Raw genomic sequence first — 25,027 nt, 5'->3', positions numbered from 1 at the left:
TATTCGTTTTCTGGACACCAATGTTTAATATGTCTTTGTAAATCGTGCATGCTGTCAAGCACTACTCCACAATCGTCACAGGAGGGCATTTTTCATACGTCTGTTCACCAGGACCGTCTTCGTAAGAATAAGGAACGGGTGAATGTTGGACTGTTCTTATATCATTTGAAGTAGGAATGACTTTTTTGGTCTTTGCTGATTGTTGCTGTAAAACGTTTCCAAGCAGTCGGTTCGTTTCGGGTGTCGTTGGTTTTAAATCCAGAAGAAGATAGCCAAATGGTTGACTAGTTGATTCTTCAAATTTTTCTAAAAAGTATGGTCCTTTTCCAGGATACATTTGTCTGCCTAAAGTCATTATCTGTTGTTTATCGACAGGGTTGTTAAATAATACCAAGTAGTGACAATTTCTTCTCTGTGTAGGATCTTTACTGAAGTAAAGATTTTGATTTAATACTACAACTGATAGATTTCTATGATGGCTACCTTCCGTAAACAAGTCTGTGATTCTAGGATCTTTTGCTGATGTTGACATTAAATCGTCCAAAATTATCATATTTCTTACACTTGGGTCTATATAACTATCCTTCTCTAAATCAACTGGTATTCCTTGTATAAATTCAACATATGGTCTAACCGTCTTTTGTATTTCGTCGTAGAGTGGTTGCCAACGTCTGTATAGCCATAGTATTCTGTGAATAGTGGGCTGAATCAATCTTAAATTTTGAAGAAGTTGTTTCACAAAAAATGTTTTGCCACATGATGTTGGTCCGCTCACCGTCATCGTGAATGGATGTTTAAAAACAAAGTGTTCTGTTTCCTCCTTTCGAGGCGGCGGTGTATCTTCATCACGCGGCGGCGGAGGCATATCCTCATTACGCGGTAGCTGCTGATCCCCCCTTTGCGGCGGCGGCGGCGGCGGTGGAAGTGATGTTCCTTCCCTCTGCGGCGGCGGCGGCGGCGGCGGTGATGTTCCTTCCCTCTGCGGCGGCGGCGGGTCTTCATGACTGCTCTGCGGATATGGTTCAGTGATTCCATGTTTGTTTCTATGATGTCGAATCATAACGTCTTTTCTAGAAAATTGAAGTTTACATACGGGACACGTTTTATCGTCCATCTGTTCTCTCACGAAGGCAGCTGTATACTGATATATCTATCCAGTGTTTCAATTTATATATTTATATTTGATAATACGGCATTATGGGTAAACATACTACTATTTAAGATAATTTGTTTTTTCAGAATCCATTCATTTACATTTAAACAACAAGGAAAGAATGATGCCTAATAGATTTCAGTGTCAACAATGTGGTGCATCATTTTCCAAAGTTGGGATGTTAATCAATCATCGTCGACAATTTGGACATAAGGATACTTTTCCATGTACAATTTGTCAGAAAACGTTCGGCCGAAGGGATAATCTGGATCGTCACATGCTGAGACATCGGGATGGGTCTTTATTCCAATGTAACACATGCGGTCTATTGTGTTCAAGAGTTGATAGTCTACAGCGTCACACAGAAGAAAAACACACCCAGACTGGAGGAGGATCAAAAAGAAAAGCCATGAATGATGAAAACCCAGTCTTAAAGCGACATATTACAAGGAAAGACAATCCGGAACAGTTTTATGACCTACGTGTATTGTCAACTCAGCCTATACCTAAATTCAACACCACAACGACTCGTTACAAAGTATCATTCAAAGAATTAGAAGTGCAGGATTTACCACAGATTTTGAAAACTTTACGACTTTTGTTTGGATCCATTATCAATAACATAACAGAGTTTATGCAATCAACAGATCTTATACGACTGTCAGTTCAATGTCCTGAGCTGGACTTTCCTATAACAATACCGTTTATGAAAGTATCTCAATTGTCCGTTGAAACATTACTACGTGAAATAGAGAGGGTATTGCAGTCGTATGAACAATTTGTTTTGGATGATTCACTTGAAATAGAGATGACACACGTTGAACTCCCTGTTGGTGGAACAAGAAATCAAGGAAAATACGTTGATCTTGAGCGATTTATGAAAACTAAGCAATGTATTCTTACCATAAGAAATAAAGATGATCTATGTTGTGCCAGGGCATTAGTTACCGCAAAAGCAAATCTGGACAAACATGAGAAATGGAACAGTATTCGTCAAGGTAGAAAAATTCAAGAACATCTAGCAACTGACCCAAATTATCGGATAACGTTAAATATTTATTCATGGAATTGATTAGCGTTAATAATTATCATTTATTTCACATGGATTAATTTTAGTGACCAGTTATTATCGTAACGGGGGATCTCTCTGTAAAAACATCAACAAATCGTGTCGGTTTTGGTCAGGTCTACCGATTTCTTTTATACTTCTTTATAAATTACATTATACGGTGTTTTGTGTGTGTGTGTGTGTGAGGGTCTATTGTGTGTATTTTCTTTGTTTATTAAGTCTTAATTAAAAAAAAAAGATACATTGCGAGAATCGGTCTGAAATTTGTTTATCTATGTATTGGTATAAACCGGTATAATCCAGTTATTGATAGCGTCAGTTTAACATGGTCAAAATGTAAACATGATCACTTTTTGATTATATTCATTTGAAACAAATGTCTCTAATTTACAATAATCGATATCACCCGACTTTCACAAACAAAACAAAAAAAAACAAAAAATAAATAAACGTTCACTGTCAATGAAAATAACATTTACACAAACATCTATTTATACTCATGTAAACATTGAATGTACGGTTCACTTAGTAGGTAAAAGTTGAAGAAAATATTTTGGAATACGCTGTACATGTTTTGAAATACAAAGGATGGCATACTGTTTATTCTTTAACTGGTCATCAACAAGAAAAAAAAAGGTTTTGTCTGGATTAATTAATTGGGTCAAACCCTATTTACCCGAGTAGAAATTAATCAATTTAATATGAATTAGACTTTGTCATCACGAAATATTTGATTAAAAATTAATCATTATACGTAATTACATTATTAATTGTCATAATTAATTATTAATTAAGACATAATTAATTATCAATTAAGAAAACACAACATTTCCCTAATTATATTACTAAATTAAAAAAAATGACCACTTGACCCTTGTCGAAAATTCCCTCCACCAAACAAAATGGCGGCTTTAACATTGGGTCTATGGGGGAAAAGTGGTCTAGTCTCATAGGGATGACTACTATAAACTAGGAAACATCAATGATGAGTTATCCACTTGCAAGTGAATAATTCAGTCGACCTCATTGAATCCGTATGCATGTGAACTTCAGTTTAAACCCTTGGCTAGAGATGAGCTACGCGTATTCAGGTTTATAATCAGGAACATATAGATATACTGTTCCCAGGGTTAATACAGTTATTTTCTAAAAACGTACAGGAAAAAAATAGTACTGATCAACTGACGACTGCAAAAAAAAAAAAAAAAAAAAAAAACTCAACACTAAAACAAGCATGTCTGGGCTTTTTAAAGTCAGCTATGCGGTATTTCTCATTGTTAAAGGCCGCACAGTTGTCAATAATTATTTACCTTTAAATTTTGGTTGATAGTTGTCTCATTTGCAACCATACCGACGTATTTCATAAACATCTGAGAAACGTATAGAAATTCAATGGCATACTTGACACAAGCATATACAAATCCTTGACAAAAGTGTTTCTGCGTCTATATAATTAATGCAGAAAACATGAAAGTGTCTTTTTCCTTAATAGGCTCAAACATTCATCACTGAAAACTGATAAATTTATTCACATAGCATTAATACGATCAGTATATGCCAGGTCACGGACTTTCTATACTAGTATAGACTGTCCGTGTCCCTGGCCAGGTGTATTCTTGGGAGTGTATTTAAAAAAAAAAAGACAAATGTATCTACTAGCTATTCAGCATCAGATATTAAATGTTCTGTTCTGCATTTAGTTAACTTAAAAGTATTGTCTAATCAGTTTTCAAGTGGAAAGTCCAAAAATATTAATGGAAAATCTAATAAAAATTTCGTGGAGGGGCAAGACTAAAAATTTTCATAGGTTGAAGTCTAATAACCCTAGATAACACACACAAAAAATGTACTTATTTTGAAGTCGTGCATCATTTAAAGATGCAATTGGAAAGTCTGTCGTCAAGAACTGTTGGTAAAAAATTGGTATTCGAACACACCTTCTGTTGTGACTCATTAGAAAAGGTATTTCACTTGACCCATATATTTAATATTTTTAGTTCTGTTAATGTTTGATGTTATTAAATCAAACTGTAGACCGGAACTGTAGACTAGCCTAATATATCATGAAATATAAAAGAATCTGAAGGGAGATTAGGTATCAAATATTTTTTTCTTTATACAGAATAGCCAACTAAATCACACCCGAACATTAAAAAGTGCACTCGACTTTCTTATTTCGAAATTGCCCATTTCTTGGATTTTTTTCTCAACAACCTCGCCGGGGGCAAAGATAAGATGCAAGTTTTAAATGGTTTAAAAAGATCAATGTATCATATTTCTTTGCGTCATCATTACAACGGCTTCCACTATAACGATTGAAAAATTCGAATTGTGTTATTGGGAGAGAGAATTACAATTCCGATGTTGCCACGAGTGAACAGTAAAGCAGTACTTTCTATTAGACCATCTGTTTCATTTGCTGCGATCCTTACAGGTTCAGTTCTTGACTTCCGGTTGCCTTTAGGAAAAAACTCAAAATGTTAGGCAACGTTAGTCGCAGTTTATTAAGAAGTTCAGCAATTCAAAAACAGCTGATGTTGCAGAAAAGAACTATGTTGGAAGCACCTCCCAGATATAGAATTTCTTTCGCTGTAAGTAGGGGTTTTGAATAGTTAATAAGTTATCCACAAGTGCACAAGGTCGAAAGGACAAAACAAGCTTGTTTTTATATGCCTGATTACGGGACGTATTACGATAAACCGTTGTCCGTCTGTCCATCAATCTGGTCCGTCGTCAACATGTCGAACATTTACTCAAAAACGCTTTAAGGTTCATCATAACAAAGGGACTACTTATGATAAGTCAATGGTATTTGTATATATGTATTTGGTATGGCAGTTATATTAGCATTGGCACATCTCATTTCCATGGAGATTGTTAAAGTCATATGAAACGTGTGAGTGGTGAAAAATAATTTTTATCCAATTCTTGAACCAATGCATGTATATATCATAAACTTAGTCCTCTGTACACGATTTTATCATTATTTTCGCAAATATATCCTATAATCGTCAATTTTTTTTTTCTCTCTGTTTGTTATGATTTAAAAAATATGGCTGCTCATTAAATGTCGTGTTTTGAAGCCGAGTTTTAACGATTGTCACTTTATAGTAAACAAATCACAAAAAGCATGGGTATTGAGCACGTGTTTAACATGTATACTCAGATATTTGTTTATTTCAATACAGATCCATCCGTATTGCGGTTACCGGATTTTTACGAGGAGGGTTACGCTCGGGTCACTATGCATACGGAAAATATGTCGGCGAATTGCTTCCTGGAAGCAAGCAATTAAAAATAATTAAACTTCTTCTAAATGTGGACAAATTAAAGAATTTTCCTCAGAAAAAAGTATATGTACATAAGTTGTATAATGAAAACTATCCATTTAGTTATAAAAAACATATGCATATTTTTTTTTAATTTGAGGTTTCTTATGACTTTAAGTCATGTACCTTCAGTCATGGTTCATTGACTTTGTATATTTGCAAAACTTATATGTTATTGTGTTGCTATTTTAATTTCAACATAAATTTGCATTAAGGAAATTAAAAAAAAGCGAGACATATCTCAGTGATAACAGTTTATTACACATTTTAATAATTTATTCTATCATACCCGTAGCCAGGGGGTTTCGGACGAACCCCCGGACGAACCCCCCCCCCCCCACTGAAAAAAAAATAAGCACTGTTTAAAGTCAATGTTCTGTTCGAATTGTGACTGTTAAAGTCGAGTTTGTGAGTCCAACGAACCCCCCCCTTGGAAATTCCTGGCTACGGGCCTGTCTATTTTCCTCTTCTTTCAAAATCACCACAAATGGTTAAGCTCAGTCACTTGTTAAAAATAGAAACATGTCCAATATATCACTACACAGAGATTTTTATGCCCCATTTATGGGGATTATGTTTTTTGGTCTCTGCATCTGTCTGTCCGTCTGTCCCACTTCAGGTTAAAGTTTTTGGTCGAGGTAGTGTTTGATGAAGTTGAAGTCCAATCAACTTGAAACTTAGAAAAATGTAAACAAAATGCAAGAGAATAGGAATAAAATATCCTTTTAATACAAGTTTTTGACTGCTTAGTAAAGTGTATTTTATTTATGTTTCAGGAGAAAGTGATAACAGGAGCCCTTACAACAATTGCTGTTTGTGCTCCCATTTGTTGGGTGACATACTACACTGATGCTTACTTAGAAGAGTCCAATAAAAGATAAATCAGGATCAAAGAAATGGAATAACTTTACATTGACATTTTGTATTTGAACAGAATGACTGTACATGTTTTATTAAAATAGCTTTGTGAATAAATAAAGTACCCCTTGTAATTCCTTATCATTGTTATCATAAACTGACAAGAATGAAACAGATAGTGCAGACATGTAAATCAGTTCAATCAAGCAGAGCCATTAGTTTTTGTACAATACTATTGGTACATGAGTGTCTTTGGTGATCAACATAACCTCACATCCTCAAGCAAACTCAGGATTTGTATTTGATTTAAAGCCTTAAGGGTACCATTGGAAGAAAATGTAGACACCACAATAAATTTGAAATATATCATCATACATGTATATGTAACTAAAGCAGAAAATCTCTAAAGCTCTAATTGATAGTTAACAATTATGAAATTATTCCTTTCATACGTACATGTATTTCAAAACTGAATCTTGTCAAATGGGATTTATCCATATATGATGTTTAAAGCTGTGTACCAAATAAATTTGTGGCATAAAAGAGGGAAGAAAGATACCAAAGGGACAGTCAAACTCATAAATCTAAAACAAACTGACAACGCCATGGCTAAAAATAAAAAAGACAAACAGAAAAACAATAGTACACACGACACAACATAGAAAACTAAAGAATAAACAACACGAACCCCACCAAAAACTAGGGGTGATCTCAGGTGCTCCGGAAGGGTAAGCAGATCCTGCTCCACATGTGGCACCCGTCGTGTTGCTTAAGTGATTACAAATCCGGTAAATAGTCTAATTCGGTAGGTCATATTCATGAAAGGGAAGGGGATTGTAGTTACGACGTAAGGAACATATCCGATATAACATACATGTAGCAGGCACAAACAACAATAGGAATGACACCATGAATTATGATCAACATTTCAGTCTGCCTGATTATTCTTTTCTTTCAATGTGAATTTGCATGATTTTAAATCTCACAATTTCTACCCTGACCTTGCAACACCTCTCTGTTCGCAACAGAAAACCACTGAATTATTGTAAAATTATCCTGTACTGAAATGTGGTCCAGTGGACATAGTATACTAGGCTGCAGACATCCAGCCATCAAATATGAATTCTCTCTATTCCCTAAAATTTTAACAGATTTTATGAAACTTCTATCAAAGGTTTATAACAGCTATGTCTCAGTAGAGTTCAATCAGCTATTTTTATACGACTGCAAAGATTTTTTTGCATCGTATAATGCTATCATGTCGTCTGCATCATCGTCGTCCGAAGACACATTTAGTGTCCGGATAATAACTTTAGTTTTAGTGAATGGATCTCTATAGATTTTTACCAGAAGGTTCAATACCACTTGAGGAAGGTTTGGATTGATTTTGAGATTTATAGTTCCAAAAGTTTTGGAATTAGGGGCCAAAAAGGGGGTCCAAAATAAGCATTTTTGTAGTTTTCAAACAATAACTTGTGTTTAAGTGCATGAATCTCTGAAATTATACCACAAGTTTCCATACCATGAAGGGATGGTTAGTATTGACTTTGGGGAGTTATGGCTCAAAATGTTTTGGAAACGGGCAAAAAAACGAGAAAAACTAGGTTTTTCTGGTCATGGACAGTTTAAAAGCAGTGTAAGGGAGGTAAATCAAAAACATTTAACATAAAATGTTGGGTATGTTCGGATTTACCTCCCTTACACTACTTGTGAATTATGTATAAAGAAATGTCAGGTTTGGACTAATTGCAAAAAAAAAGGGGGGGGTAGTAGTTTTGATTTTTTTTATTCTCCAAATTTCTCAAATTCCAAGTGAAGAAGAAATCTTCAATTGCACAATATTGCGCAATAGATTTGTAAGATCTTGACATTTGTTTTGTGTCAGAAACTCATATTTTATCAAAAATTTGATCACAATCCAAATTCAGAGCTGTATATGTTGTGTCCATACTTGCCCCAGCTGTTCAGGGTTAGACCTTTCTGGGGTAGTATAAAGCTGTGCCCTGCAGAGCACCTGGTTAAATGAGTTGTGCTCCTTTGAAATATATTTAAATCAAAGAAAGAAACCTGTTTTGGTATGTCACTTCTGTCCTCCAAGATCAAATTTGTATGGCTCTACCCTAAAGGAAGTATGCAAATTATAGTTTTTTTATCCTCTGTAACAAATTTTAATTACTTTTTGAGAATAATTTGGAAAAATTTATTGTATAGATGTCCTTTCTGTCATTACCATTTGTTTCGCATTGTATATAGATATAAGGGAGCTACCGTTTGATTTTTATGGGGGGGGCTAGGATGAAAAATTTTGTCCTGCATTTTTTATACGACCGCAAAATTTGAAAAAATTTTCGTCGTATATTGCTATCACGTTGGCGTCGTCGTCGTCGTCCGAATACTTTTAGTTTTCGCACTCTAACTTTAGTAAAAGTGAATGGAAATCTATGAAATTTTAACACAAGGTTTATGACCACAAAAGGAAGGTTGGTATTAATTTTGGGAGTTTTGGTCCCAACATTTTAGGAATTAGGGGCCAAAAAGGGCCCAAATAAGCATTTTCTTGGTTTTCGCACTATAACTTTAGTTTAAGTTAATAGAAATCTATGAAATTTTGACACAAGGTTTATGACCACAAAAGAACGGTTTGGATTGATTTTGGGAGTTTTGGTTTCAACAGTTTAGGAATTAGGGGACAAAAAAGGGCCCAAATAAGCATTATTCTTGGTTTTCGCACAATAACTTTAGTTAAAGTAAATAGAAATCAATGAAATTTTGACACAATGTTAATGACTACAAAAGGTTGGTATTGATTTTGGGAGTTTAAGTCCCAACAGTTTAGGAATTAGGGGCCAAAAAGGGACCCAAATAAGCATTTTTCTTGGTTTTCGCACCATAACGTTAGTATAAGTAAATAGAAATCTATGAAATTTAAACACAAGGTTTATGACCATAAAAGGAAGGTTGGTATTGATTTTGGGAGTTTTGGTCCCAACAGAATAAGGGGCCCAAAGGGTCCAAAATTAAACTTTGTTTGATTTCATCCAAATTGAATAATTGGGGTTCTTTGATATGCCGAATCTAACTGTCATGACTGTGTATGTAGATTCTTAACTTTTGGTCCCGTTTTCAAATTGGTCTACATTAAGGTCCAAAGGGTCCAAAATTAAACTTAGTTTGATTTTGACAAAAAATGAATCAGTTAGGTTCTTTGATATGCTGAATCTAAAAATGTACTTAGATTCTTGATTATTGGCCCAGTTTTCAAGTTGGTCCAAATCGGGGTCCAAAATTAAACTTTGTTTGATTTCATCAAAAATTGAATAAATGGGGTTCTTTGATATACCGAATCTAACTGTGTATGTAGATTCTTCATTTTTGGTCCTGTTTTCAAATTGGTCTACACTAAAGTCCAAAGGGTCCAAAATTAAACTTAGTCTGATTTTAACAAAAATTGAAATCTTGGGGTTCTTTGATATGCTGAATCCAAAAATGTACTTAGATTTTTATACGACCGCAAAATTTGAAAAAATTTCGTCGTATATTGCTATCACGTTGGCGTCGTCGTCTGCGTCCTCGTCGTCGTCGTCCGAATACTTTTAGTTTTCGCACTTTAACTTTAGTAAAAGTGAATGGAAATCTATGAAATTTTGACACAAGGTTTATGACCACAAAAGGAAGGTTGGTATTGATTTTGGGAGTTTTGGTCCCAACATTTTAGGAATTAGGGGCCAAAAAGGGCCCAAATAAGCATTTTCTTGGTTTTCGCACTATAACTTTAGTTTAAATTAATAGAAATCTATGAAATGTTGACACAAGGTTTATGACCACACAAAAAAACGGTTGGGATTGATTTTGGGAGTTTTGGTTTCAACAGTTTAGGAATAAGGGGCCAAAAAAGGGCCCAAATAAGCATTATTCTTGGTTTTCGCACAATAACTTTAGTTTAAGTAAATAGAAATCAATGAAATTTAAACACAATGTTAATGACTACAAAAGGAAGGTTGGTATTGATTTTGGGAGTTTAGGTCCCAACAGTTTAGGAATTAGGGGCCAAAAAGGGACACAAATAAGCATTTTTCTTGGTTTTCGCACCATAACGTTAGTATAAGTAAATAGAAATCTATGAAATTTAAACACAAGGTTTATGACCATAAAAGGAAGGTTGGTATTGATTTTGGGAGTTTTGGTCCCAACAGAATAAGGGGCCAAAAGGGTCCAAAATTAAACTTTGTTTGATTTCATCCAAATTGAATAATTGGGGTTCTTTGATATGCCGAATCTAACTGTCATGACTGTGTATGTAGATTCTTAACTTTTGGTCCCGTTTTCAAATTGGTCTACATTAAGGTCCAAAGGGTCCAAAATTAAACTTAGTTTGATTTTGACAAAAAATGAATCAGTTAGGTTCTTTGATATGCTGAATCTAAAAATGTACTTAGATTCTTGATTATTGGCCCAGTTTTCAAGTTGGTCCAAATCGGGGTCCAAAATTAAACTTTGTTTGATTTCATCAAAAATTGAATAAATGGGGTTCTTTGATATACCAAATCTAACTGTGTATGTAGATTCTTCATTTTTGGTCCTGTTTTCAAATTGGTCTACACTAAAGTCCAAAGGGTCCAAAATTAAACTTAGTCTGATTTTAACAAAAATTGAAATCTTGGGGTTCTTTGATATGCTGAATCCAAAAATGTACTTAGATTTTTTATTATGGGCCCAGTTTTCAAGTTGGTCCAAATCAGGATCTAAAATTATTATATTAAGTATTGTGCAATAGCAAGTCTTTTCAATTGCACAGTATTGCGCAATGGCAAGAATCATCTAATTGCACAATATTGTGAAATAGCAAATTTTTTTTTAATTAGAGTTATCTTTCTTTGTCCAGAATAGTAAGCAAGAAATATCTAATTGCAAAATATTGTGCAATAGCAAGATTTTTTTTTAATTGGAGTTATCTTTCTTTGTCCAGAATCAACTTAAATCTTTGTTATATACAATATACAATGTATATTCACTTTTTACTACCAACTGATAAATTAAAATAATCTTTACCATTCAGTGATAACAAGCAGTTTTTTTACATCTTAATATGTTATGATGTATTTAAATGAGTAGTTATTGTTGCAAACTCTATTAGAAATTTTAATTGAGATTAGTTTTGGAATAAGGGAAAGGGGGATGTGATTAAAAAAATTGGGTTCAATTTTTCTCATTTGAAATTTCATAAATAAAAAAGAAAATTTCTTCAAACATTTTTTTGAGAGGATTAATATTCAACAGCATAGTGAATTGCTCTAAGAGAAAACAAAAATTTTAAGTTCATTAGAACACATTCATTCTGTGTCAGAAACCTATGCTGTGTCAACTATTTAATCACAATCCAAATTTAGAGCTGAATCCAGCTTGAATGTTGTGTCCATACTTGCCCCAACCGTTCAGGGTTCAACCTCTGCGGTCGTATAAAGCTACGCCCTGCAGAGCATCTGGTTTATTATGGGCCCAGTTTTCAAGTTGGTCCAAATCAGGATCTAAAATTATTATATTAAGTATTGTGCAATAGCAAGTCTTTTCAATTGCACAGTATTGCGCAATGGCAAGAAATATCTAATTGCACAATATTGTGAAATAGCAATTTTTTTTTAATTAGAGTTATCTTTCTTTGTCCAGAATAGTAAGCAAGAAATATCTAATTGCAAAATATTGTGCAATAGCAAGATTTTTTTTTAATTGGAGTTATCTTTCTTTGTCCAGAATCAACTTAAATCTTTGTTATATACAATATACAATGTATATTCACTTTTTACTACCAACTGATAATTATAGTATAACTAATCGCCGTATTTGAATATCAAAAAATAAGACAACGCGTGACCGAACGACGCATGGATTAAACGAGTGCGCAGCACGAGTTTAATCCATAGCGGCGTTCGGTCACAAGTTGTCTTATTTTTGATATTCAAATACGGCGATTAGTTATACTTTTTATTACATTGTCAAATGGTTTTTTTTTATGAAATTAATGTAGCAAATGTAAGGGACTATATGTTTTTCCTACGCATTTACAATTTGTTTTGATCCGACGTTATCGACGTCTTGACAACGCCTACTGTTGTATGACGTCAGAGCGTGAAATAACCACGTTTATTTCACATGTGAAATTATCGGTTTTTATTTAACTGGGAAATCAATGTAATTTATTGCAACCAATGTAATAAATTAAAATAATCTTTACCATTCAGTGATATTTACAAGCAGTTTTTTTACATCTTAATATTTTATGATGTATTTAAATGAGTAGTTATTGTTGCAAACTCCATTAGAAATTTTAATTGAGATTAGTTTTGGAATAAGGGAAAGGGGGATGTGATTAAAAAAATTGGGTTCAATTTTTCTCATTTGAAATTTCATAAATAAAAAAGAAAATTTCTTCAAACATTTTTTTGAGAGGATTAATATTCAACAGCATAGTGAATTGCTCTAAGAGAAAACAAAAATTTTAAGTTCATTAGAACACATTCATTCTGTGTCAGAAACCTATGCTGTGTCAACTATTTAATCACAATCCAAATTTAGAGCTGAATCCAGCTTGAATGTTGTGTCCATACTTGCCCCAACTGTTCAGGGTTCAACCTCTGCGGTCGTATAAAGCTACGCCCTGCGGAGCATCTGGTTTTTAGCTGTAATCTCTGTCCTGCCTTTTTATTTTTCACTCTGTTCAGTCCTGCCTTTTTTTTTTTAGTTTATCCTGACTTTATTTTACCTAAATTGTCGTCCTGACTTTTTTGTTTGAAAGTGTCTCATCCTGCCTTTTTTTTTACTCAAAACTCCTGTCCTGCCTATTTTTTTTCAAATTTCATCCTTGCCCCTCTTTCTATAGCATAAAGTCCCTCCCAGTGGCTCCCATGCTAGTAAAGGTTTAAGTTTTAGAGGTTTCCTACAGAATTTTTTTTAGATTTCTATCCATTCTGAAATTAGAGAGAATTGGTTTTGTGACTTTTTATATTATCATCATCCCCTTAAATGCATAGAATACCTGTATACTTTATTTCATTTACATACATGACTGGTTTATTCATTGAAACTGAAATTCACTAGATGAAAAAAATGCCCACCTTTTTCACCTGGGTCACAACATGAAAGTAGGTCTAGCAATTGCTCCTCATTCCTACTGTCCCAAAGACACATATTTCATCTACAGCTTGATAATGTTGAGTTGTAGTACACCCTTCTTCATGCTATTACATGCAGCAACCAACTCCAGACCAGGTATTGATCTTGTCTCGACAACAAGCCATTGACAACTGTGATGTTGAGGTACTCCGATTTCTTCAGAAATAAATAAAGTAATCCTCATACAAAATTTCTATCTGGTCAAATATATTTGTGTGTCTGTCTTGTCAGTGAGCTCTCAAACTGACATTTCTTACCACATTTATATTTGAAAAGTTTACAAGAATATCAAAATATATGTATTGGAGTTATTGTCCTTGGTAAATTCAGAAATTATTTGGGATGTTTGTATTATTATGTATTTATGAAATGTGGTAGTAAAGCAAATTAATAGACTTCAAATTTTACTGCATTGAATCTCAAATTTTGTTGATCAGTTGGCAATAATCCAATAATTAAAAAAAACAAAAATTTTAAATCTACAGTGAGCATTATATTTCATCTTTATATTTCACACCAATTTCAAAACTACAAACACCTGCTGCAGGATAACTTCCAATATTATTTCACCTGGTAGAGTATCCTATTTAAACAATAGGTGCTACTAGTTATGCAGAAGTTCTATGGTATTCTGTAGCACTTCAATTGTAACCTTATTTTTATGCCCCTGCCTTAGCAGAGGCTGTGACTATAGTACTAATTATACTACAATATTATATTTGTTTATTAGTCGCAGACAGAGGGGGCATTTAGATTTACCCTTGTCAATCTGTATGTCCGTAATTTCATCCATACATCTTGAAATTGTTTTCTTTTCTCTATCTTTAGCTTAAGATATTGATTTGATATTTGGTGTATTGTTTTTATCATGACAAGTGACAGATCAAGTTCGAGTTTTATTGTTTTGATCTGATGATGTTGTGCAGAGCTATGGTCATTGGACTTAAAAGAATTTATTCAAATAATCAGTTTTCTACTTTCTTCATCATGCTTGAAGATACTGATTTCATAATTGGTAAATAGTTATATCATTACAAGTATAAACAGATCAATTTCAAATTTTGTTTTGATCTGACGATTTTGTGCAGTGATGGTCCTTGGACTTTGAAAATTCACTTAATTTATCAGATTTCCACACTTTTTTTGTTGGGCTTGATGATATTGAATTAATATATGTTATATACTTTACACCATTAGAAGTTAAAGATTAAGTTAGCATTTTGTTCCAGTATGATGAATTTTTAACCGGTTGGGGAGTATGTATTGCCATGCAATACTTTCAGCATGTTTGTTTTTAAGAGGTATGCATTGTTTTTGCTTAAGGTTTGATTTAAGATTTGTGCTTCTTTGTGTTCCACTGTCTGATGGTTCTTCTTGTAATAACACTTTTGTATTATTTGCATGAAAAATTAAAGCTTATTTTACTATTGCTGTAATTTATGGGTAACAAGATGTTATGATTTCAGTTCTTTCTGTTGTGAAATTTCCATTTCTATGAATCAACATTCCAGATTCAACTGCAGATAGAATAACAAGAGTGCACACGCTGAAATGTCTCGCCTTCTTTACTTATCATTGATATTATATTGATAGTCCTTAATATAAAGCTTTATTACAACTGTCACATAACACATAAACTTAACATTAACCAAGAAAACTAATCATTGTCCAATGAACCATGAAAATGAGGTTAAGGTCAGATGAACCATGCCAGGTAGGCATGTACAGCTAACAATTCTTCCATACAACAAATATATGACCTATTGCTTATAGTTTTAAAAAAACAGACCAAAACACAAAAACTTAACCCTGAAAATGAGGTCAAAGTCAAATAAAACCTGTGCGACTGACATATAGATCATAAAGTACTTCCATACACCAACTATAGTTTACCTATTGCATATAGTATAAGAAAAACGACCAAAACTCAAAAACTTAACTTTGACCACTGAACCATGAAAATGAGGTCAAGGTTAGATGACACCTGCCAGCTAGACATGTACACCTAACAATCATTCCATACACCAAATATAGTACTAGACCTATTGCATATAGTATAAAACAAACAGACCAAAACACAAAAACTTTACTATAACCAATAAACCATTAAAATGAGGTCAAGGTCAGATGACACCTGCCAGCTAGACATTTTCACCTAACAATCATTCCATACACCAAATATAGTACTAGACCTATTGCATATAGTATAAAACAAACAGACCAAAACACAAAAACTTTACTATAACCAATAAACCATTAAAATGAGGTCAAGGTCAGATGACACCTGCCTGCTAGACATGTACACCTAACAATCATTTCATACATCAAATATAGACCTTTTGCATACAGTATAAGAAAAACGGACCAAAACACAAAAACTGAACTATAACCACTGAACCCTGAAAATGAGGTCAAGGTCAGATGACACCTACCAGTTGGACATGTACACCTTACAGTCCTTCCATACACCGAATATACTAGACCTATTGCTTATAGTATCTGAGATATGGACTTAACCACCAAAACTTAACCTTGTTCACTGATCCATGAAATGAGGTCGAGGTCAAGTAAAAACTGTCTGACGGGCATGAGGACCTTGCAAGGTACGCACATACTAAATATAGTTATCCTATTACTTATAATAAGTGAGAATTGAACATTACAAAAAATCTTAACTTTTTTTCAAGTAGTCACTGAACCATGAAAATGAGGTCAAGGACATTGGACATGTGACTGATGGAAACTTCGTAACATGAGGCATCCATATACAAAGTATGAAGCATCCAGGTCTTCCACCTTCTAAAATATAAAGCTTTTAAGAAGTTAGCTAACACAGCCGCTGCAACCGGATCAGGCGCAGGCGCTCGACAAAAATCATGAAGTATTCTTAAGCTATCAGACTTGCATTTAGTTTCAGGTACTGTAAATACAGAAATTATTGAGAGGTTTTTATTATTGGGGAAAATGCGACCGAGTTGTAAACGCAATAATTTAAACTCCCATTTTGAAATATTTTAGTCCAAAATGACAGAAATCACAATAATAAATGCAAGCAAAAATTTCTGAATTTACAGTACTGAAAGATCTTTGAATGTAGATAAAAGGGTTAATGGTATATATGAATAGATGGCAAGACATCTTCATGTGAAAAACTAGAGGCTCTAAAGAGCCTGTGTCGCTCACTTTGGTCTATGTGAATATTAAACAAAGGAAGCAGATGGATTCATGACAAAATTGTGTTTTGGTGATGGTGATGTGTTTGTTCATCTTACTTTTCTGAACATTCTTGCTACTTACAATTATCTCTATCTATAATGAACTTGGCCCAGTAGTTTCAGTGGAAAATGTTAGTTAAAATTTACAAATTTTATGAAAATTGTTAAAAATTGACTATAAAGGACAATAACTCCTTAGAGGTCAATTGACCATTTCCGTCATGTTGACTTATTTGTAAATCTTACTTTGCTTAACATTATTGATGTTTACAGTTTATCTCTATCTATAATATAATATTCAAGATAATAACCAAAAACAGTAAAATTTCCTTATAATTACCAATTCAGGGGCAGCAACCCAACAACAGGTTGTCAGATTCATCTGAAAATTTCAGGGAAGATAGATCTTGACCTGATAAACAATTTTACCCCTTTCAGATTTGCTCTAAAGGCTGCCGTTTCAGAGTTATAAGCCAAAATCTACATTTCACCCCTATGTTCTATTTTTAGCCATGGTGGCCATCTCGGTTGGTTGGCCAGGTCACGGGACACAATTTTTAAACTAGATACCCCAATGATGATTGTGGTCAAGTTTGGTTTAATTTGGCCCAGTAGTTTCAGAGGAGAAGATTTTTGTAAAAGATGGCTAAGATTTACGAAAAATGGTTAAAAATTGACTATAAAGGGCAATAACTCCTAAAGGGGTCAACAGACCATTTTTGTCCTGTTGACTTATTTGTAGATCTTACTTTAGTGAACATTTTTGCTGTTTACATTTTATCTCTATCTATGATAATATTCAAAATAATAACCAAAAACAGCAAAATTTCCTTAAAATTACCAATTCAGAGGTAGATACCCCAATGATGATTGTGGCCAAGTTTGGTAAAAATTGGCCAAGTAGTTTCAGAGGAGAAGATTTTTGTAAAAGCTAACGACGGACGACGACGATGATGACGACGACGGACGCCAAGTGATGAGAAAAGCTCACTTGGCCCTTTGGGCCAGGTGAGCTAAAAAAGCAGAAAACTTATTCTAAAGTTGTTTTGGCAAAACTTTGGTTTAAAAAGCCTACTGGTTTGAGGACAAGATACATTTTTGTTTGCAAATGTGAATAGATGCCAATTAATAGCTTGCATAAATTATTTAGGCTATAAGAAGAAAAACTATTTTGATAAATATATATAATTCTAATATGAAATGGGTATCACTTTTATATAAATTTATGTATGAAAAGGCACAACCACAAAATGGAAAGGTTAAAACAATATCACAATGTAAATATATAAAAAGTAACAATATAGAAAAAAATTTGTAAATGTACAAATATTGCTTCAGACATCAGTTGTCTATTAAAGACGATCTTTAGTTGAATATTTCTTTACAACACCAGGAAAAAATCCTAGGAATTTATATGACTTCCACCTTTTAACTAAAAACTTAAAAAAAAAAAATGATATGTGTAAATATGTGTCAGTTGATTTAATATACTCAAAGCTAGTTTAAATGTTTGTTTAAAGCAACCTTTTCACTAATGTATGCATGTATAGAAAATAAATCAATTATTCAATTAAACAAAATTGAAAATTCCTACAAATAATGCATTTGAATAAATAATAAACTATCAATGTCATTACATGAATGAAAAAAGAAATTGACATTAATCAATGAGCATGTCCTTTTACAGACATAATACCGATAGATCATACAAAATGTTTACAGACCAAATATCCTTTCCTTTAATGCATATTATATGAGAAACCATCCAAAGGACAAACACTTACATTAGCATTGATGATGTCTGTTAGATGGACATGAACACCTTACAATGAAGACTACTCATAATAACTAAGAATCATACCTACTAAAGCTGGAAAAACAAGAATGTTCCCAGTACACGGATGCCCCACTCGCATTTTATGTTCAGTGGACCTTGAAATTGGGATAAAAACTCTAATTTGGCATTAAAATCAGAACGATCATTTCATAAGGAACATGTGTACTAAGTTTCAAGTTGATTGAACTTCAACTTCATCAAAAACTACCTTGACCAAAAACTTTAACCTGAAGCTGGACAGATAAACGGACGCACAGTCCAGAAAACATAATGCCCCTCTACTATGGTAGGTGGGGCATAAAAAGCATTGGTCATGGAGCAATATAAATAAGGTTAAGCCTCAATAAGATATCAATATATATTGATCAAATGTAGACTTCATAGTAACTAAAACTTCATCAAAGCTTAGTAACCTACACATTGATCACAAACCAGAGAAAACAGGTCTTCTGTCAGATGGACATCTTATACCACAAACTTAATATAGTTCACCTATAACTCAAAAGTAAAACACTTTATTTTGATAACTGAAACATGAAGTGAGGTCAATGTTAAGTGACTGCTGCAGATGTGCAACTTACAAAATCTTGAAAATTTTAAATAGTTTATTCTATCACGCATAGTAACTGTGAAAATAGCCTAAAAAACTGTAACAATTTTTAAGCAAGCATTGAATCATGAAAATGAGGTCAAGGTCAACTGTCACATGTAGAACAGAAACTTCAGACCATAAGTCATTCATAGCCTGAATACTGTTTCAACCTGCTTTAATACAGTAAATTAAAGCTGTCACTGAATTAGAATAACAATGTCTAACAATCTGAAACATTCATCATAGGCAGGACAAAAATAAATAAATGTGCAAAGAATTTGTGTCAAAGATGGGATATGGGAGCAAAATTACATTATAGTGAATTATCACCATTGTGTTTAAGATCACCTCTTAAAATAAAAATGTATTATATAGAAAATTTAGGAAATATTTCTCCTGCTTTAATACACAAACCTCACTGTTTCTCTCATTACAGATCTACCGAGGTAAAATATAAGAATCCTGTAAATTGAACTTGTTTCAGTAAAAAGGACATGTAAAAAGTCTCATTTGAGAATTCTTACAGTAAAGTTAAATTAGATTCATTAATGATTGGAATATGAATGACTGTAAGCAAATTTACTAAGGACAAAAATGATTTATAACATAATGAACAAAAATGATTTATAACATAATGTATTCATGCAAAGGTTATAATACTATATAAATAATAATAATATGTGAGACATTGTTTTCTTATGGCACAAACAAAATAAAAAAGCAGAACTACCATTTATAAAAGAAAGATATACACATATAGTACCAATTTTAGTGAAAAGAGAACTACTAAATATTTACTTCATCTCAGTTTGACAATTAACTTTCAATTTAATCTAAAATTTGTTTAAATAATTCAAAAACAATTTCTGTTGCTTTAAAAAAACTAGAGTGGCCACACTGAAGTGTCCCACTTGCATTTACTTTTATAACATACACCAAATATATGTATTTTATTTCGTTTGAAATAGGGTTTTTCCCGTTTGCTATTTGTAGTTAATATTTACAGATGGGAACTAGTATAACTAGTTCGGATACTGGTTTTGTAACAGTATGTACTATTTATAAGTTTGATGTTAGGTGCAGGAGGCACGAGGAAAGTTTTGGCGGTTTTTATGGGTGGGGTTTAAAGGTACTATATAAAGTTTGGGATTTAAATGTATTAGTATCGAAGGTGCTCGCAGTTACGTCGGATTGAAGTTGGTCACATAGGTATATGTGCAGTTGCTGCTATGTTTATTGTACGTACAGGCGTTGGAGGCATTAGCCAGGGGAAAAGAAACGATGCGAAAGAGGAACAATGTTTTATGTCATGTGTTTATATAATGTTTCGATTGAAGAAATATGTACAATTCAGTAAAATAAAATATTGTATCGCAAGAGAAAATAAGATGTTACTGCGAGCAACTAATCCTATATCTGTGTTTGTCTTGTTTATAGCCTATTGAATTAGAAATTAAATGCTTTAAATTCGGACGAGCAGGGCGAGGGAGAATTTAAAGTTAGCTTATTGCTTGTAGTATCTGAGAAACAGACCTGACTGAAAATTAAACATTTACCTAGGGTCCATAAATATGAAGCCAAGGTCAGATGAACCCACTAGATGACATGAACACAATGCCTCATTCATTCACCAAATATAGTTAACCTATTGGCCATATTGGGTAATAGTACCTGAGAAACAGACATAACTATGAAAACTTAACCTTTTTACAAACAGAACAAAGCAAATATGAGGCTTAATATTGTATAAAACACAATAAATAGCAAAATAAACTTAACAGTTGATAAATAAAAAAGATACAAAAACATATTTATAAATTCATTCTAGAACCAATTTTACATCCAAGCTAAATCGTTACTACATAATTAAGTTAAAATAACATATGATGAATTAAACTACTTATTAGCTGTTCTATACGAGGGAGATATATAATTTTTACTAAGGTTTATTATTAATAGATTTTGTTTAGAACAAGTTTCACTAACTATTGTCAAGCATATCTGTAATTGCTGCCTATCATTTAAAGAACAAAACATAGAGAGCATTCTAATATACCGGTATTTTCGATCAATTATGCAACACTTTTGTAATGCAATCTTTTAAATGTGATGGATAAACTAGCACATATGCATGTTCAAAGTAACACACGGCACTTGTATTGTTGATATCTACACATAATTTTGTTCTATTATGTAAAGTCTATAGAATTTTTGTTTTACTTCAGAAATGTGCCATTCATTTATTTATCCAAATCATTGCTAAAACAGTTTTATCTGCTTTAAGAAAAAAATAGCAATTCTTATAAATCCTCATTGGTTAACATCTAATGTTTCTTTCAGCAAAAATCATAAAAACACTTAAGTACTCAGTTAAACATGCTTCTTAAAACGAATTCACAAACAAAGCATTGCCAACCTATCATGATAAATTCTGACAAACTCTATTTGAACACTTAAACCTAACAAGAGGAGTGTAAAATGAGGACAAAAAGGCCCAATACACCTTATCGCTAATCCCGGCTGACCTGGCAGCTTGAACTTTTGACGTTATACACAATCACTTTTCCATTGTGGCGTCCGATATTTTGTTTTATGACGTCAAAATTTTACGGGAACCTGTGTGATATCCAGTAATGGCAGACAAATAGTGATAAGGTGTATATACTCCTTACAACCAATCCTCATACCAAATCCTGTTAACCATGTACTAGGTGTTACCGTACTGAGGAACAAACCTCATTCCAAAAGCTATAACGAAACTTAACAAGACTTCTGAGGCATGTAAATGAGGTCAGGTGATGATAATTGGCTAATATACCTGAATCAACACAATCCACCTTTGTTCAAATATGGTTAACATTATTTAATGAAAGATTGGATACAATATAAAAGTATATAATGTTACATGTAGTTGCACAATTACCACTGAATTCTAGTAATAGTAATTCACAAGACTCGTTTTCTGAAACTTTTTAACAGATTAAGACTAATACAATGTATATGACACATATATAAAAATAAAAATAAACAGGTGGATGGTATGTTATCACTGGGCATCAACATCTTTAATGACAGGTCTTATTGATTAATATTAAGGTTTTTTATTCATTGTCTTCCATACATCTTACAAACATGAACCATTTTTTTTTTTAATTTACATAGTAATTTGCATTTCATTTAATCAAACCAACAATGCAGCATGCCCCTGTACTTAATTTCAAATCATCTTCAACTTATACTCAGCAGTTCCACTAATTAACAATTGAGCACAAGAAATATCACATACAGGTGTGTATTATTGTGTATAATTCGGAGTTTAGTATGACGTCCATTATCACTGTACTATTATGCATATTTTAGGGGCCAGCTGAAGGACACCTACGGGTGCGGGAATTCTCGCTACATTGAAGACCCATTGGTTGCCTTCGGCTGTTGTTTGCTCTATGGTCGGGTGGTTGTCGCTTTGACATATTCACCATTTCCTTTCTCAATTTTATAAATATTTTTTCATAAATTTCTTTTAACAATTTAACATATACATATAATATAATTTCATCAATAGTTAACAGTGTAGATTCTTGTGCAAAAGTAACTACAATTTGCCTTCATTATCCTATTTTACAACATTAACATATGGACATTTCACATTCTTGACTTGTGGTCATTTTTTTTTTATAATTTTGATAAATTTTCTTATTTCTTTACTTACAGTATTCTGTAACTTTTTTTTAAATGCCCTGAGTAAGTTTTATATAGCTATATGTGACAAAATAGCAATATTGCACATTGTTACCTGAAAATAATCTGTTCTAGAAATGAATACAAAACTCCATACAACTTAAGCTTAATTTAGAAAAAAACCATCATTCTTTGGTTCTGTTTTCTTATTGATGATATAAACCTATAGATAGTAACTGGTAAGTAAACATTAAAGAATATGTAACAAGATTGTTCTGTTAAGGAAACATTTGTTTTTTTGGCAGAAATAATTTCAAAGTAAAAACACTGTTTTGAACATGTTCCTGGAGTACTTCAGGATTCAACTAAATCAGAAAAGCTCAAAGCTAAGGATTCATACCAATTTAAAATGCAAAGTGCTGTAGTGCAAATAAATATTTCTTCAAAATGCCCAGAACAAAGGATGAAGGATTTAAATCCTTTAAAAATGCCCAGAACCATGCAAAAGCTGATACAAGCAATAATGGGTAAATATGTAAAGTAATATAACCAAAAGGGCCATAGCTTTAGGCAAAAACTTCTAAAAACTTGGTCTACAACAAATTGGTCAACTATTTTTATCCTAAACAAATGATTTGGTTTCTTTGGTCAATAACGTTAAAACTTTTTATTACAAATAATAGAGCTATATTTATGGTTTATCTAGACTTTTTACTGGTTCCACTCCCAACTTTTCTACTTTGGGCCCTGGGCCTGCCAGATGCTTAAATTGATAAGCTTTTTATCCTAAATTGTTTGTGGTCTTTTGATTCCCCCTCTATGGATGAAAAGATAGTATACATAAAGTAATGTTAATCATAACCATGGAAATAAACATGCACAGTTGTCTCCCATTTATGTCAACAAAAACTTCTATTTTTCAATACAATTTCACTGTTATACATCTACCTCTTTCCAAACTAAATCCTACTGTATCAAACATATTGGTAAATAACTTTTAAATATGCAAACAAGTGTATTATCAAACAATAAATTAACAGATAGACAGAATCTAATGCTCCTAATAAACAATGTCTCAGTAGCTCAAAGGTTTTCTGTAATCATCTTAATTTTGCTGATATTTTCTCTCTCCTGGCATCCTCATACTATGCCTATTATGTTTTCTCATCAACCTTGGGTTTGGATTTCCTTTCTTTAGGTTCACCAATACTTCTACTCCTGTACGACCCAATGATAACCATTTGCTAATCCCTCCTTCCTGGTAATCTATTTAACAGAATAGTAGTTAAAAATATGATATAAATCAGTTAACCATGTAAATGCAAACTTAGAATGCTGTTGCCTAAATGTGTCAAATATTTATACATGTGTAGGACACTTTTTAAGGTGTATATTTTTGACACAGAGAAGAAAGAACTACAAAGAACTGTAAAATGCCCACACAATACCATATGGCATAGGTATTATTATGATAAAAGTAAAATGATAATGATAAAAAAGAAACTTGCCTTTTCCCGGTTTTTAAACAGATAAACTAAACTGTTGACACAAATATGTCTTGATTGAATGTAAATTTGATAGTGAAATGCAAATGTTAAAAATTTAAAATGGCAAGATTCAAACATGTTAACTGTGCAAAACATTTCAAGGCTGAAGTGGCAGAGGGACAAATAACCATCATGGCAATAATATAAACAAATGGTAAAACAGATGCATACCTTACATTTCAGGTTCCACTCAATGTGACATTTTTACCTATTATGTTTGTTTGTTTTGTTCACACATCGTTGTCAATATAATGGAATTTGATGTGACTATCATACAAGTGAGAGGTTTAGCTAGCTTTAAAACCAGGTTTATTCTTCCATTTTCTACATAAAAGAATATGCCTGTACCAAGTCAGGAATATGACAGTTTTTATTCATTTGTAACCTACCCATGAACAGCAGACCAATCGTAAAGGAATGTTGTGACACATGCTGCTTCTTGCCATCTTTTATATCAAATATAACTAAAGCATCTACACTGGTACCAGCTCCTCTATCGACCTGTAAATAAAAATCAAACAATACAAATATCTTGTGTCTTCATTTCATCATTCACTATTTAGAAATGTTTATTCAAACAGA

The 25,027-nt window shown here is 32.9% G+C and overlaps 1 protein-coding gene and 1 long non-coding RNA gene across 10 annotated transcripts in view; one reads left to right on the top strand and one right to left on the bottom strand.

Moving 5' to 3' along the window:
• Window positions 1-4,628: 4,628 nt before the first annotated feature.
• Window positions 4,629-6,543, top strand: LOC139517407 (uncharacterized). Its single transcript, XR_011663138.1, has 2 exons — window positions 4,629-4,813; window positions 6,328-6,543. It is a non-coding gene; the product is annotated as an uncharacterized lncRNA (long non-coding RNA).
• Window positions 6,544-22,734: 16,191 nt separating this feature from the next.
• Window positions 22,735-25,027, bottom strand: part of LOC139517433 (uncharacterized) — a 52,680-nt gene continuing 50,387 nt past the window's right edge. For 5 of the 9 annotated variants that reach the window (XM_071308447.1, XM_071308449.1, XM_071308452.1 and 2 more), the window contains 2 exons: window positions 24,835-24,946; window positions 22,909-24,164 (listed from right to left, as the gene is read on the bottom strand). In XM_071308447.1, coding sequence (XP_071164548.1) covers window positions 24,004-24,164; window positions 24,835-24,946 — 273 coding nt within the window. In that variant the 3' untranslated portion in view covers window positions 22,909-24,003. Of the gene's footprint in view, window positions 24,165-24,834; window positions 24,947-25,027 lie in introns of all 9 variants that reach the window. The other 4 variants (XM_071308453.1, XM_071308448.1, XM_071308450.1 and 1 more) reach the window with 1 other exon arrangement.

This window comes from Mytilus edulis, chromosome 3 (assembly GCF_963676685.1).
Source record: "Mytilus edulis chromosome 3, xbMytEdul2.2, whole genome shotgun sequence".
Lineage (NCBI taxonomy): Eukaryota > Metazoa > Mollusca > Bivalvia > Mytilida > Mytilidae > Mytilus > Mytilus edulis.
The sequence above is the reverse complement of the archived record's forward strand: the minus strand, read 5'-3'. Positions and strand labels throughout refer to the sequence as shown.